Source organism: Gekko japonicus, unplaced genomic scaffold (assembly GCF_001447785.1).
Source record: "Gekko japonicus isolate JY-2015 unplaced genomic scaffold, Gekko_japonicus_V1.1 scaffold2707, whole genome shotgun sequence".
Classification (NCBI taxonomy): Eukaryota; Metazoa; Chordata; class Lepidosauria; order Squamata; family Gekkonidae; genus Gekko; species Gekko japonicus.
The window spans coordinates 20,433-37,653 of NW_015176058.1; the positions used below are offsets into that span (position 1 = coordinate 20,433).

Consider the following 17,221-nt stretch of genomic DNA (forward strand, 5'->3'; position numbering starts at 1 on the left):
CAGCCCATCACAGGACGGGTGGGGCTCACAGACCTGAAAGCTACAGGCTTCTCCCTGGTACACAGCTCAGACTGAAAAGAGCAGGCTGAAGAGGTGCTTGGCATTCAGCAACTCTCTCTTGGCAAAGAGGGCTCTGGGGGGCAAGGTACAGGACATCCAACCTGGGGGCTGATGCATTGGCCATGCCCACAAGGGGATGGTGATGGGAAGGAATAGCAGTTTCTGTTGCTTCCAGCCCTAATACCAACCCTCTGCCTCAGATACCCCAACAGGTGGGTAAGAGAAGTTGCTGACAGCTGTTGGGCTGTCAACTGCATCCACTGTATCCAGTCTGTGCTGCATCGAGGCCTGAGGAACCTGTAATCAATAAAGTTGTGGCCAATTCTTCTCAGCATATGTGTCTGTGTTGTCCTTCTCCCTCCCCCTCATGGGCTGGTCCCCACTCAAGGAACAACAACTCTCTGCTCTTCACTCCATTCACCAACTGACATCTCTATTTCTCTTCCTCAATATAAAAGGGGAAAGGGGCTTTTGTACAAGCTTCCTGGTCCCTTGACTAGAGGTTTCCTACTCTCGAATTCTGTTTCCTCAACTTTTTTTTTATTCTGCTTTTCTTTCTTGTTTCACATGAGCACATGAATACATGAAAGGCTGCCGGCTGCCTTTCACAGGAGTAAAGGCTATTTTATGTGTGAATTTTACCTCACAAGCATCATGTCAGAGGAAGACTGAGAAAGCCAATTGCTTCCCACCCTGCAGAAGTACAGCTCCAGCCATGGGCACTGGGATATCTTTGGGCTAACCCTGGGTGGTATTAAATGAATTGACTCTTTTAGGCAGTTAATATATATTTGGTAACCAAATTGCTTAATTTTGTGAAATTGTAACTGTAATTGTAATGTACTGTATGTATATATGTTGTATTTTGTATTATATCCTATTTGCTTATGATTTATGGGTCTATGAGCAATAAAAATGAATGGATGGATGGATATCTTTGGGCAACTGGGCCTAGCACTGGCTGTCAGCCAGTCAGGTTTCCATCAGCTTCCTGTAGTCCAGTCCAGATGTCAGCCCATCACAGGACGGGTGGGGCTCACAGACCTGAAAGCTACAGGCTTCTCCTTGGTACACAGCTCAGAATGAAATGAGCAGGCTGAAGAGGTGCTTGGCATTCAGCAACTCTCTCTTGACAAAGAGGGCTCTGGGGGGCAAGGTACAGGACATCCAACCTGGGGGCTGATGCATTGGCCATGCCCACAAGGGGATGGTGATGGGAAGGAATAGCAGTTTCTGTTGCTTCCAGCCCTAATACCAACCCTCTGCCTCAGATACCCCAACAGGTGGGTAAGAGAAGTTGCTGACAGCTGTTGGGCTGTCAACTGCATCCACTGTATCCAGTCTGTGCTGCATCGAGGCCTGAGGAACCTGTAATCAATAAAGTTGTGGCCAATTCTTCTCAGCATATGTGTCTGTGTTGTCCTTCTCCCTCCCCCTCATGGGCTGGTCCCCACTCAAGGAACAACAACTCTCTGCTCTTCACTCCATTCACCAACCGACATCTGTATTTCTCTTCCTCAATATAAAAGGGAAAAGGGGCTTTTGTGCAAGCTTCCTGGTTCCTTGACTAGAGGCTTCCTACTCTCGAATTCAGTTTCCTCAACTTTCTTTTGATTCTGCTTTTCTTTCATGTTTCACATGAGCACATGAATACATGAAGCTCCCTTCTACTGAATCTGACCATTGGTCCATCAAGGTCAGTATTTTCTACTCAGAATAGGATTCTGAATCTCCAGGAAATACCTGGAGATTGGGGGGGCAGGGTTTGGGGAGGGGAGGGACTTCAATGCCATAGTCCACCTTCCATACGGCCATTTTCTCCAGGTGATCTCGTTCATCTGGAGATCAATTGCAATCCCAGGAGATCTCCAGCCACCACCTGGAGGTTGGCAACCCTTGCTCAGACTGGCAGTGGCTCTCCAGGGTCTCAGGTAGAGGTCTTTCACATCACCTACTGCCTGTCTTTTTTAATCGGAGAAGCCAGGGACTGAACCTGAGACCTTCTGCATGCCAAGCAGGTGCTCTACCACTGAGCCACGGCCCCTCCCTACAGAACTTCCTTGCTCTGCTGAACAGCAAAGCCGGTTTAAACATTTACACTGCCATGCAGCATGCTGCTTCAGAAACTCCAGCCTCAAACACTGGAGAGATTTTCGGGTCTCCTGGATTCAGAATTAAGTAATATGCTCTTGCTGGATTACAACCCCCAGGTTATGCTTGCTTGCTTGCACCAGATTCTTGGCCACAGCCTATAAAATCCACAAAGAATGAAGGAGTGACATAGATGATTCTTGAGCCTTTTGAACTTCTTAACTTTTGAAAGACTAAAAATTCTGTTCATTTTAAAATACTTGTATTTTTAAAGTTTTTATCTAATTATTTCCTATTTAATGGCTGTGTACCTAGAATATGGTATCCAAATATATATTTTTAACTGATTTGTGCTGGTGACATACCAAAATAAATTCTAACTCAACTCAACTTTTTCTCTGGTTTCTGAAGAAAAAAGCATCAGGGCAATTTAAGTACCACTATATTAAATGCCTGTAGACTAGGATTAGGCTGCTTATTCCAGATTTTATATAAATTTTACATAAATGATGTCCTAATCAGAGTTACACCTTTCCTTACTTCTGCAGCCCCTAATCCAGATGATCCATTCTCTCTCCCTCCTTCTCTTCCCTTCTAAGACTCCTCCCACCATTCCCTCTTCAACTCACTTTGTTCAAACTCCTCCCCCCCCATTTCACTAAACTCTGCTGCCTTCAGAGGTCTTTATCTTTCCTTCCTTTCCAGTGGAGAAAAAGGTTAAATAAGCCTGCAATTTATGCACACTTAATTGGGAGTAAGTCCCATAGAGTTATGTGGACTTTATCTCTGACTAAACATGAATACCATTGGTAGGGCGCCAACTCAAGGCTGGGAAATTCCTGGAGATTTGGAGGCAAAGCCTGGAGAGGGTGGAGTTTGGGTAGGGGAGGGATCTCAGTGGGGGTTATAATGTCATAAGTCCACCCTTTAAAGCAACCACTTTGTCCATGGGGACTGTAATTCTGGAAGGTCTCCAGGCCCCACGTGTTGGCTAGCAACCCTAAGCATTGGACTACTCAAACGTTTTTATGAGCAAGAGCCGAAGAGGTCCTAAAAATTCCTATTTTTAATAGGCCTATGTTGAAGAGTGAACACTTGATACTAAATATTGCTGAATACTTTTCTTGACAATGTTATAATCAACTATGGAGAATGTTAATTGAAAGTACGGCTTGGACTTCGTGCGGTCTGAATATTTTACTGTATTTCCTTTCTGTGATTTTGTGTTAGCTGCTTTGAGTAAGAAGTCCCAAATATACAAATTGTACATGGACAAAACACCATCAAAAATTGCCAAACAATATATTAAACAATTATAAAGTTGGTGACGTCATAACAACATTAGTGCATACTGTAAATATAATAAGGCATATGATACAATATTTCCTCCTTTGTAGATAAGACATAAAGTCCATGTAATCAGTGTAACTTGATAGGAGGAGTCCACATAGTCATAATATTGTTCAAACAGCCTTTCCAAAGATGCCCGTTCTAGAAGATGCATTTCCTTCGACTTCTTCAGTTTGCTGGCTGTGTAAGTGGAACTGTAAAGAGATTTACACAAATGCCTAACCTCAAAAACACATATAAAAACAGAATTGTTTTTTAAAGAAACCTGCCTGGAAAAGCATCTTCTAAGTGTCTAGAACGGGTGTCTTTGCAAAGGCTGTGTGGACAATATTATGACTATGTGGACTCCTCCTATCAAGTTACACTGATTATATGGACTTTATGTCTTATCTACAAAGGAGGAAATATTGTGCCTTATAGTTACAGTATGCATTAATGTTGTTGTTGTGACACCACCAACTTTATAATTGTTTAATATATTGTTTGGCAATTTTTGATGGTGTTTTCTCCATGTGGAATTTGTATATTTGGGACTTCTGTGACACTAGTCTTGTTCCCTTGTTTTTTTGGCTTTAAGGCAAAATATACATTTTTAAAACTAAAACAATGACAATAAATACTGCAGTTTCTGTACAAGAGAACATTCTGTACAAGAGATTCCCAGACAGTAAGTGGAAAGGAGTTTTGCTCTACAAACCTCTCCCCCACCCCATCTATCTGTCTGTCTGTGCATGCACTCCAATGAATAAATAATACCCTTGTCTGAATTGGGTTGCTTGGAAATGTCTTGTATAATGTTAATGATCCTAAGTGGTACTGTTGGCCTGAAAGCTATTTCTTCCCCATGCATTTGGATGACAAAGACATATTTAAAGAAACGTAAGTAACATTGTTGCTAATGGAAGTGCATTACATCTGACATTCTTTGTGAAGTGTTTATTGCTACATCAAGTGCTTTTAAGACAATAATTATGACTGCTCTTTCAGCTTAGTTTAGCCAGCCTTTATGCCATGGCACTCCATCACTGTTTAACATGTTATTTTCCAATACAGGAAACAACTGAGTCCCACAACCCCAAGCTGAGTAACACACACTGTTGTTTAAACACAGGTTACTGTAGAGCATCACAAAGCATGATGACTGGTAACACTGGGAGGATTCACATAAAATGTGTGTATTTCATGGTAAACTGGTTTATTCATAGAAGATTGTGCAGGGATCTCATCAACAAGCAAAAATCCCAGGAGTTATGGATTGTGGAATTAAAGCTGTTGAGGTAATATGGGGGAGATGAAGCAATTCATCTATTTTTACTTGTTTGTTTACTTCATTAATCCTTCACCTTTCTCCTCAACAGAGACCCAAAATGGCTTACATCATTCTCTCCTCTGCTTTACCCTCACAACAACCCTGTGAGGTAGGTTAGGCTGAGTGTGTGTGACTGGCCCAAATTCACACAGCAAGCTTCCATAGTGGAGTGGGGATTCAAACTTGAGTCTCCCAGATCCTGATCTGACAGTGTAACCACTACACCTCGCTGGGTTTCTAACACAAAGGGCAATGATGATTATAGGTGCCATGGTGATACAGGTTATGTTCCCAGACAGCATCTATTAAAAGATAAGTTCAGAATACTGATTAGGGTGTAACAAGAATGTGAAGAAACAATTTCCTAAGCTACCAGGAAGGGGGAAAGTATCCTTAGTATTTGACTACTTTGCATCTTGATTTCTCATTTAGTAACACAATTAACGGAATCAAAATAGCCCTGACCTGGATAGCCCAGGCAATCCTGATCTCATCAGATCTCAGAAGCTATGCAGGACCAACCCTGGCAAGTACTCGGAAAAGGGACCTCCAAGGAATACCAGGGCTCTCAATGCAGAGGCAGGCAATCAAGCCACCTCTCTGAAAACATCTAAGCCACAGTAGGGGTCACCAGAAGTCACCATGACTTCCAGGAATGCAGGCACATGTGTGCATGCACACACACACAAATACTGTATAAAAGAGAATCAAAATAAATGCATAAACTGTTGCTAACTCTTGAGATTTTGTGGTATGCGGTACAAAACTGTGGTATTCTCACTAAGGCAAGGAAGCAAAATTCCATGGGGCTAGCTGGCCTGTGCGCAAGGTGCTGCTACTGTGCAGCTATAAAATCAGCAGCCCTTTTACTGAGAGAGAGAGAGAGAGAGAGAGAGAGAGAGAGAGAGAGAGAGAGAGAGAGAGAGAAGGAAATGTGACCTTGAGTCAGTCAACCTAGCCTGCCTCAAAGGGGGTTGTTGTAAGGATACAGGGAAGGGGCCATGTACATGCTCCTAATATTTGTATCCTGCTGTGGGCTCCCTGAAGGAGAGAAAGAAATGAAACAGAAACAAATAAAACTGGTGTACATAGAGGTTGCTCATAGCCTATTTGTCATACAAACTCACATGACTTATTTTCATGCAATGATTAGGTTATCTCTGGGTGATGTTTATGTATCTGAGATACTTGTCTGGGATAACTCTGGATAAGAGAGCTTTCTGTTTAGTATTATTTGACCCTGACTTGTTTTGCTTTTAATTTAGGACTCTCATATTTGAATGGTGTCTCTGATATGTCTTGAAAGGTTTAAATTAGTCTTATAAATTTAAGAAAGAAGCGTAGCAAATATTTTGGAATTTCATCTAACTTCCCTCAAAAGCTCTACTTTCACTAGAAATTTCAGAATTTCAGTTTCACTGGAGACTACAAGAAAAACAATAATGAACTACTTAAATTCTTCAGTCTTTTAAATCCTCCATCTTGTTTCACAAACCCAAAGAGAGTGCCTATACAGCTCTTACCAGATGATACTATTTTAGTTTTCTGTACTAAATAGGCATGTTGCAGTTCCTGGAAGTATACATACAATTTACAATTTGTTCACTATTTTTAAATTATGGTGTATGTTGGAAGGGAGTTCATATATAAAAAGCAGTGCAAAAAAATCAGGATTTCATTATTGATGGGTTCCTTCCTGTGACACAGAAGATACCTCCGGGTGTTCCAAAGGGAGCAAATATCTCCCTAATAATGGATGATGTTCAGGCAAAGCATATTGTTAGGATTACATGAGTGAAAATTCTTATTCAAAACCAATATGTAAGTAGCACTAATGAAGAGAATGAACAAAAACAGCATTTAGTATTTAGGTAGGTTATAGTAGCAACATTGGCCTTCCCAACATGGTAAGGGATTCCACAGCATTTTCAGTCTTGTTGTTATTGAACAATAGTATGTTTACTAATGGGGGTAAAGAGCTATTTTCATGAGTTAATAACCCCCCAAGAATAGATGGTGCTTCTTCAGTTTGTAGGTGAAGTTCACTGTTAGAGCACATATTGTGACTAAGACCCAAGAGAGAGTCTGCCAAACATACAATAATGAGATAGATGTAGCTATGATATGACTCCCTAAAAGGCACTTTTGGTTTTTTTTAGTTCCTGGAAATTTTGCAATCTGGACTTTGATTGTCCAAGAGCCACTATTTTGCCCAACATTTGTTAACTTCTTAATGCCTCTGACAGATTAACTCCTTGCACTAAAATTAGCTTAATAAATATCCTTGCATACAATCTATATTGTCTCCTTAGGACATTTGGGTACATACTTCTGAGGGGGAAAAATTGCACATTTTATGGTTTCTCTGCAAAACACTTATTAACCTTACTCTAAAAGTTTGTCAGACATGGAGAACTAATGAACATTTTCTCTTCCATCCCCCTTTGTAAATAAAATCAAAGATTCTCTCAGAGGATCACAGAAGCTACTAAATGGAAGCTCTATAATTAGATTTATCAAACCTAATGCTTTCCCCGTATAACATGTAGGATGTAGACTTCTGATGTTACGGTTTTATTTCATTCATTACAATCAAAAGATCTGTTTGATTCTTATATATATTTGTGCCTTTATCTTACAGAAATGAGAGCACCCTTTCAGAGTTAAAAGTGCTTTTTAAAGCACAAGGATCAGGTGAGGGCAAGACAGAGGCTTTCAAAAAACCCAAGGAGGTGTCAAACACTGATGCCATTTTTATACCATTTAAGAACCAAGGGAAGGGGTTTAAAGTCTAGATCACGGGAACAAAAGGGAATGGTTCGGGCCATGAGATCCTGACTACTGTTTAAAATCTTGTATGGTAGAGGACAAGGTAACCTCCAGAGCTGAGGTGTCAAACTCATTTGTTATGGGGACCAGATCTGACATAAATGTCACTTTGTCAGGCCAGGCCAGGCCATGTCTACCACAAAATGTAACACGAGGTACTGGAGATATAAATGTTATAAAGATGATTTCAGATGCTGAATGGCAATAGCAGGCGTGATTGGTTTAGGTGTGATTTGTGGGGGGGGGTAGTAGGCATGGAGATACCAGCATTGGAAATGAGACAGGAAACCTAGGTCTTAATTTGATGCAGAAGGATTCATTCTAGGAGGATGCAAAGAATAAATGGAAATAACTCTGAAGAAGTGAGCAGTGACTCACAAAAGCACACACCCTACCACAAATTATGTTAGTCTTTAAGGTGCTACTGGACTCTTACTCTTTCTACTGCTATTACAAACCACAACATTCAAAAACCATTGGGAGAACATTCTAACCTTCCAGGACATTCAGTTGCTGACTTAAGAGTAGCAGAGTGGTAGCAAGGAATTTCAAAGGGAGATTAGAAAGAGAGACTGCTGAATTGCAACTGATAATGAAGCTCAAGAAAATGCATTCCACTGGACTGGACTGAGACCTAGGTTTCTTCTCTCATTACCAATGCCTGCTATTGTCATTTGGCATTTGAAATCAGTTTACTCTCCAAGATATAAGGACGGACTCACATTCTAGCTGTATCTGAAGAAGTGAGCAATGACTCATGAAAGCTCATGCACTGTTACAAATTTTGTTAGTCATCAAAGTGCTACTGGATTCTTGCTCCCTTCCGCTAATAAAGAATGCAAGCTATGCTGTTAGGTTTCTTTCCCCCTCCCCATCTGTTAGAAATGGAAAGGGGGAATCTCTCCAAGTGCCATGGGACTCACTCTCTGGTGTGCTCTCTCTGGCTCTTTCCCCACCTACCTCCCCCCCCCCAAAGAAGTGTGCAGGCACAAAAAAGCTTATACCTGGAATAAAACATTGTTGGATTTAACATGGGACACACACTCTCTCCCCCCTCTCCCCCTTCCTCCTCCCTCCCTCCCTCCGTGAAGAAGTGTGCAGGCACACAAAATCTTTTATCTGGAATGAAATGTTGTTGGTCTTAAATGTTGGACTTTCTGTCTGTGGCTCTTCCCCCCCTCCCCCCCTCTGAAGAAGTGTGCTTGTACACAAAAGCTTATACCTGGAATAAAAGTTTGTTGGTCTTCTTATATGTGCCACAGGACTCCATTTCTCTCCACCCCTCTCTCTGGCTCTTCCCCTCCCTCTCCCTCTCCAGAGGAGGATGGGGAGGAGCCCTCAGCCAATCGAAGACAGGGAGGCTTGGTAGGGCCGGCTCTCCTGCTAGGCCAACTTGGCACTCGCCTAGAGCAGGAGGCCCTGGATTGGGCGGCGGGCCCTGGATGGGGGTGCCAAAGTTCACCTCCCCCTGCAAAAAGCCAGCGCCGATCCCCGAGGTTCCCCTTCGCATCCCTCCATGTCCTTCCCGCCTGCCCGGACCCTCTCCAGCGACCCATGACCAGCAGGGAAAGGTGCCGGCAGAGCGGGCACATGAACAGGGGAGCCCAGCCCGGGCTGCACTTGTCGCCGCCTGCTGGGGGAGCCAAGGCCGCCGGAGCTGCTGCAGGCGCCGCCAGGCAGGAGTTAAGCGTGCCCTGCTGCCAGCGCCTCAGCCAGCCAGCCAGCCCTCCGCCCTGGGACTGCACGGCCCTTTATCCCCTCGCCCACCTACCTCCTCCCGCCGCGGGCAAGGCGCCGGCAGAAAGAAAACGCAGCGGCCTCAAGTTTGCGCACTGGGGGGGAGGGTTGTGTTCCTCCCCCCCAGTGTGCAAACTTGAAGCCGGCCATGGGTTGCTGGAGAGGGTCCGGGCAGGCGGGAAGGACGTGGAGGGACGTGGAGGGGAGCCTCGGGGATCGGCACTGGCTTTTGGCGGGGGGAGGCGAACTTTGGTGCCCCCATCCAGGGCCCGCCGCCCCATCCAGGGCCTCCCACTGGGTTCCCAGTGGGGTGGTCTCCAGGCCCCATTGGGAGGTTGGCACCTGCAGCCTGCAGCCTTGCCTAGGGCGCAGCCTCACCTCGGGCCGGCCCTGAGGCTTGGCTTTCTTTCTGTCCTCTACAAAGCAGGAAATAGGAGAGACTAAACAAAAAGAGCACTGATGCAGGAAGCAGCTAGCAGGAACAAGAAGCAGGAAACAGCAGAAAGCCAGTTGCTCCTGGGCCAGATTGGAGCACTGCAGGGGTTGGATCCAGCCTGCAGGCCATACGTTTGACACCCCTGTTCTAGAAGGAACACGATTACAGTTACCCCAAATTTATAATGTAGTTCTATCTGTTCAGAAATTGTAGTTATGAGAAAGATTCCCTCTGTTTGCTGTATATCTGGGGTGGTAGTGTTAAGACTGCAATGTTGTGTATACTGGATGGAATGCAGTATGGTTTGATATCTGAATAAGCATATTTATACCGGGAATGTGCACAGGAAACATGAATATCGGATAATTCATAAGAAATAATAGTAGAGGTTTCTGAGGAGCAGTGAAAGTCCCAGGTTCAAAACCCAGCACCTCCATTACAAGAATCAGTTAGTAGGTGGTGTGAAAAGCCTCTGCCTGAGACCCCGGAGAGCTGCTGCCAGTCAGAGTAGACAGTCCTGACTTTGCGGAGTAGACAGTCCTGAATTTGCGGATGATACAAAGTTGTTCAGGGTGGTGAAAACCAGTGAGGATTGATGTTCTATCCACTTTTTCTAGCTTCATTACTCTGTGGAAGAACAAGGAGAATAGTATACTACAGATCAGAGAAGATTATATTTTTGCTAGCCGATGCCAATGCTGATGTATCCCATAGAATGGCTTTATTTGCCTTGGCTGCAAGGAAAATACGGGCCAACGCTGCTCCTAGCTAATACTGATTTTAGTGGGTATGTTGTGAATTAATTAACTGTTCATAACCTCGGTTTTATGGATTTATAATGTTGGACTGTATCTTATTTTATACAATTTTTGTGTTTTATTGTGCTCTTCTCTGTCTGTGGTTTGTAATGGCCTATGGCTAAATACAATAAAATCTTCTCTCTATACTACAGATTTAGCTAATGGAAGAATTCTCCTGCAGTGGCATTAAATGCATTTTCAGCCGTGGGGGTCCTTGTATTACTACTGGACTGGTCTTCTGATGCTGTTATATCCTCATGTCTCCTGACCTTGTGCTGTAGTAGCTCTGGCTTAAAACAGACAGGACACGGGGAGGATCATGACTGGATCTTTTTAAGTACAGATGTCTTGAGCCCTGATTCGTTTCTGATGAGAATGGAGGGGAAATTTACCTCTCCATCCCAACCCAACAGTTTTACAAACTGAAACTGGGCTCTCCACACTATTATAACTCTTTAAAGAAAAAAAAGGGGGGCAGAAGACATATCTCCATTTTGCACAAAGAAACAGCATGCAATGAGGAAATCACACACACACGCACACGGGTACTGAGCCAAATGAGGGCCCTGCACCGCTGTAATTTCTCTCTTAAAGACTACTGTAACTGTCAGTGTTCAAAATGAGAGAAAAAGTGAAGTGGGCTGCAATCCTGAGGAAAATTTGTGCTTTCTCTTGGAGAAAGAAAGTTGGACTTCTGAGTGTGTCAGCAAAACAGAAAACCCCTATCTAGAAATCATTAGCCATCTTGAAATACATAAACCGCAACCCACAATATCCTTTAGAAAAATCTATTCCCCTTATCTTCGTCTGACCTTTTCTTTCTCTTACCAAAAAAGGTGTTTTTAACTCACTGGAGAAAGTCACATACACTCACTTTTAATGCTGCTAGTGCTGACAGATTTTTTCCTATATCTCAGTAGTTTTCCCTTCCTGTAACCTCATCACTGTTCATTGTATCAAATTCATTAGCAAAGAACCTGGCTTGGATACTAATGGATTCTAAGACTCTGTGGCCTATAAATAAGGACTCATTAAGCAGCACTTCAAGAAACCAATCTTACCTGAAAATGAATTTGTCATCATATCAAACACTAAAACTCAAACATTTTTGTTAAAAGTTCAGAATACTGATTACTGCTTCATATGCAACTTTTAAATTAAAATATTTATAAACCACCTTTCCTTGTGGCTCAAAGCCACTTATAAATTTAAATTTAAAATATATAATTGCAACAAAACCCCAAATAACTACTCCATAAAAATTCCTGCAGCCACGCAATATCTTTTTATTTAAATATCATTCCTAGGTAAAGGTAAAGGTTCCCTTGCTCGAAAGCCAGTCAAGCCCGACTCTAGGGTTGCGGTGCTCATCTCCGTTTCAAAGCCGAAGAGCCAGCACTGTCCAAAGACGTTTCCATGGTCATGTGGCCGGCATGACTAAACACCAAGGCGCACGGAATGCTGTTATCTTTCCACCAAAGTGGTACCTATTTATCTACTTGCAATTTCTTGCTTTCAAACTGCTAGGTTGGCAGGAGCTGGAACTAGAGATGGGAGCTCACTCCGTCATGCGGCAACTCGGGTCTCGAACTGCTGAACTACTGACCTTCCACAGCCTGCAGTTCAGCGTCTTAACCACTTGAGCCACCACAGCTCCAAATATCATTCCTAGAGGTGGCCAATATCTCCCCCCACACACAAAGATCTTGGCCACCAAAATGTATTGCTTGTGCCTGTGACAACTGTATCCTTCTATCCATCTACTACAGAAAAAACAGCAGTAGTTATATTTTCCAGCTGCAGCATTGCATCAAATAGAACTTTAGTTGAATTGTGTGATTTTTTTTCAGTATCCAAAATGCCAGATGCTTTAGGTTTCTGTTCTTCGACTGTTTTTCTCAGAAATGCTTGCGGGCCCATGGCCTATTGAGAAGAGAATATGTGGAACACAACACAAGATAATTTTGTGGCAGAAAAATGGCTACAGCTTTATTGGGAACAAATCAAAGATCATCAGTGTAGCATGAGAAAGGATCCAGCATCGAATAATCCAACTGTTGTCCTATGAAACCCATTCCCCCACCCACCCACCTGCTGGGGGGAATCGAGCAGTGGCAATGTTGTGAGGACAACATGGGCACTGGCTGCTGAGATATTCCCTTTCCACCTGGTGGGGAAGCTGGATGACAGCCCCCGAGCTGAGCAAGCCGCTAATGGCTCCACCCCCAAGACCCGTTAAGGGAGTCTCCAAACAGAGAAGGTGGGCACACAGGCCCCACCCCCAAACCCGATTTGTCCTAATGCCCAAACCACCGAAGCTGTGACAAATCAAAGCACAAACAATAATACAAAACATTCTATGACCAGAAGAGGGAGGGTGGGTGGGAGAACTGAAGATCCACAAAACAGGAAGGGGCACCTGGCTGCAGAGATTTAAATGCCCACTAGGAGCCCACCAAAATGCCCACGTCACCATCAATGCTCCCTCTAAGCTGTGAAGTCTTGTGAGCAAAAATAATACTTTGTGAGCTACTGGCATTAAAATTGTGAGTTAGCGATTTGGCTACTGTATAAATTAGTTTGCTCTGGAGCCCTCCTTCCTGAGCTAAGACGACAATGTGCGAGCTGGAAGCTAAAAATCTGTGCGCTAGCTCACGCTAACTCAGCTTAGAGGGAACACTGGTCACCATCACTCCCAGCACAGCTCCTGCCCCTGAAGCAATGATGCAGCAGGCTGGCTCAAAAACACCATCGGGCACAAGCCTTCAGCCAGCCAGCACACATGGCTGCAGAAGCAGGCGGACTTCTTTGCTTCACTCCAAGCCCAGGTTGCAAAAACTGACACTTGGTAAGTCGGGCTTGTGTGCTTCCTTCTATACAGCCACTCTTGGAACACTTTGATTATCACTATCAGTCACAATCTTCACCAAAGGCAATGTGGCATCTAACATTTTGCTTGAATGAAATTAGTCTGGGAGATCCCCATACCTTGTTGACGAAAAAATTTACACAGCACAAAAATTCTGAGCCCAGAATACCTGCAGATAAAGTTTTCAATAGGATTTTTTTTTGATGCTGTTGGTTATGATGTCTTAAATGTATATACTCTTGTTCTTCAATACACACAAGAGAAACTTGTACAGGAGCAGCTAAAGTAGCATATTATCCCAAGGAAGTAGGACAATGCCATCCAGCTCAGCCTTGTTTGTCAAACAAGATTCTCCTTTGCCCCAGCCATTCGTTAAGGTCAGTGTATACAGTAGTTCTAGGTTCCTTAGAACCACTGGGTTAAAAAAATTCAGCTGCAATATAATTGGGCCCTTGGGGACCCAGCTTTACCCTCTAGAGATGAGTGAGTTTCACCAGTTCTGTTCTTTTATTCTTCTGTGGGTTTGCTCCGTCAGGCAATCTACACCTTTTGAATGCCTGTTGTTGGGGTTTTTTTGCTAAGGACATTTGTACAATGAATTTGTGAGGTAAAGTATGTACAGTTTTCAGGTCCTTCAGTTTACCTGCAACTGACACGCTTGCATATTGATATGAATGAGGGGGGGAAAGCTGTGCTCTTGACGGGATGGGATGCTTGCATCAGTATTCTTCTTGTATAGCATTTTATCTTGATGCAGTTATTTGTATGATCACATCAAATTCCTTTTTTGCACTGATTTAGTGATTTTTGAATACATATCCATCATGTGGGGGGGGGGAGGTACAGAATCATAGAATTATAGAGTTGGAAGGGACCTCCAGGGTCATCTATTCGAACCCCTGCCCTGCATAAGCCAGGAAATTCACAAATACATCCCCCCCTCACACCCCCACTGACCCCTATTCTATGCCCAGAAGATGACAAAAAATGTCCAGGATCTCCAGCCAAACTGGCCTAGAGAAAAAATGCTTCCTGACCCCAAAGTGGTGATCAGCATTCCCCTGAGCATGTAAGAAAGGGCCACAAGAACTAAGCACTGATGCAACCTTTCCTGTCCTCCTTCTCATAATCTGCCTAAATTCAAACAATCAGATGGCCATCTAGTCTCTGTTTAAAAAAACAACAACTCCAAAGAAGAGCCCACCACCTCCCAAGGAAGCCTGTTCCACTGAGTGAGGAACTGCTCTGTCAGAAAATTCTTCCTAATGTTTAGCCGAAAACACTTTTGATTTAATTTACTGGCTCCTGCCACAATAAATCAGATTGACTGATTTAATTTCAACCTGTTGGTTCTGGTCCAACCTTCTGGGGCAACAGAAAACAACTCCGCAGCATCCTCTATATGACAGCCCTTCAAGTACTTGAAGATGGTTATCATATCACCTTGCAGTTTGCTCCTCTCCAGGCTAAACATACCCAGCTCCTTCCACCTTTCCTCATAGGATTTGGTCCCCAGACCCCTCACCATCTTCTCTGCCCTCCTCTGGACATGATCCAGCTTGTCTATATCCTTCTTAAATTGTGGTACCCCAAACTGAACACAGTTCTCTAGGTGAGGTCTAACTAGAGCAGAGTGAAGTGATACCATCACTTCGCGTGATGTGGACACTATACTTCTGTTGATACAGCCCAAAATCGCATTTGCCTTTTTAGCTACTGCATCACGCTGCTGACTCATGTTCAGTGTATGGTCTACTAAGACCCCTAGATCCTTTTCGTACATACTACTGCCAAGACATCTCTCCCCCATCCTACAATTATGTATTTGATTTTTTCTACCTACATGCAGAACTTTACATTTAACCCCACTGAAATTCATTTTGTTTTAGCCCAGTTTTGCAGCCTGTCAAGATCATCCTGTATCCTGACTCTGTCTTCTACCGTATTTACTACCTCTACCAAGTTAGTATCATCTGCATATTTAATAAGCATTCCCTCTATTCCTTCATCCAAATCATTGATAAAAATGTTGAACAAAACAGGTCCCAGGACAGATCCTTGAGGCACTCCATTTGTCACTCCTCTCCAAGAGGATGAGGAACCATTTACAAGCACTCTGTGGGTGCGATCTGTCAAACAGTTACAGAACCACCTAACAGTAATAGGATACAAACCACATTTTACCAATTGGTCAACAAGAATATTATGTGGAACCTTATCAAAAGCCTTACTAAAATTAAGATAAACTATGTCTACAGCATTCCCCTGATCCAGCAAGGTAGTAACTTTCTCAAAAAAAGGACATAAGGTTAGTGACTTGTTCTTGAGAAACCCATGCTGAATCTTAGTAATCACAGCCTTTCTAAGTGCTCAATGACTTTTTGATGCTTTTTTCTAAAACTTTTCCAGGTATAGACGTCAAGCTGATGGGTCAGTAGTTACCATGATCCTCCTTTTTCCCCTTCTTGAAAATGGGGACAAAATTTGCCTGCCTCTAATCTTCTGGCACCTCACCTGTTCTCCAGGAATTCTCAATAATAATGGACAGAGAATCAGAAATTACACATGTGAGTTCTTTTAGTACCCTTTGATATAGTTCATCTGGCCCTGACAACTTAGTTTCATTTAAAGAAACTAGGTGTTTATGTACTACCACATGCTGATCCTAAGTTGCAACTCCCTTCCTTCATCATGTGTTCTGTTTTTGCCATATTGAGCACTGTTGCCCTCAAAAGAGAAGACTGGGGGAAAAGTAGGAATTGAGTAGTTCTGCCCTCTCTTAATCACCTGTTAAAATTTCACTTTTCTGTCCCTGCAATGGGCCTATCACATCCTTGCTCTTTTTCTTACTTCGTACATAAGAACCTTTTTTGTTGTTTTTAGCATCTCTCACTAGCCTAAGCTCATAGTGAGTGTTAGCTTTCCTAACTCTCTCTCTAGAAAGCACTGGTTATTTGTTTAGATTCATCCTTGGTTATAAGGCCCTCCCTTTCATTTCCTACATGAGTCTTTTTTATTTCTCAAGTCTTTAGAAAGCTGTTTATGGAGCCACCTTGGCTTCTTTAGGTGCCTCCCATTTTCCCTACTCATAGGAATCATTTAATATTTAATATTTCGCTTTTAAGAAACTCCCATCCCTCTTGACCTCCTTTCTCTTTCAGTATTTCTGACCATGGGATTTTACTTTAAGTCTGTCAAAATTTGCTTTCCTGAAGTCCAACCTACATGTCTGACTACGTACAGCTTTTCCCTTCCCCAAGTCTGTAAATTCCAAAATTACATGGTCACCACTACCCAGGTGCCCATAACTTTCACCTTATCAACTAGTTCTTCCTTGTTGGTGAGTATCAAGTCCAAGATAGCAGATCCTTTTTTCCCCTGTCCACTTACTGGAAAATGAAGTTGTCAGCAAGACAAGTCAGGAATTTATTGAGCCTTTCATTTTTAGCAGAGCTGGACTTCCAACAGATATCCGGGTAACTGAAATCTCCCATGACCACCATGTCCCATCTCTTTGAGAACTTTGTATGAAGAACTGACCAGTATAAAAATTGTTCATCTATTGTTCAGAATGTAAAACACAGAATGTTGAAAGAATCCTAAACCACCCATTTGGCTACAAGATAGACAGGGGGGAAACTATGGCTTAGTGGCAGAGCATCTGTTTGGCATGCTGAAGGTCTTAGATTCAATTCCTGACATCTCCATTTGAATGAGACAAATTTTTGGAAGCAATTTTA

At 43.0% G+C, this 17,221-nt stretch overlaps 1 protein-coding gene across 1 annotated transcript in view; it reads right to left on the minus strand.

Annotated features, from left to right (window-relative positions):
• Positions 1 to 12,364: 12,364 nt before the first annotated feature.
• The window catches only part of LOC107123448 (bifunctional heparan sulfate N-deacetylase/N-sulfotransferase 4-like), a 9,432-nt gene continuing 4,575 nt past the window's right edge, over positions 12,365 to 17,221 (minus strand). Inside the window, exon 2 of the mRNA XM_015426698.1 lies at positions 12,365 to 12,535. Coding sequence (XP_015282184.1) covers positions 12,365 to 12,535 — 171 coding nt within the window. The remainder of the gene's footprint in view (positions 12,536 to 17,221) is intronic.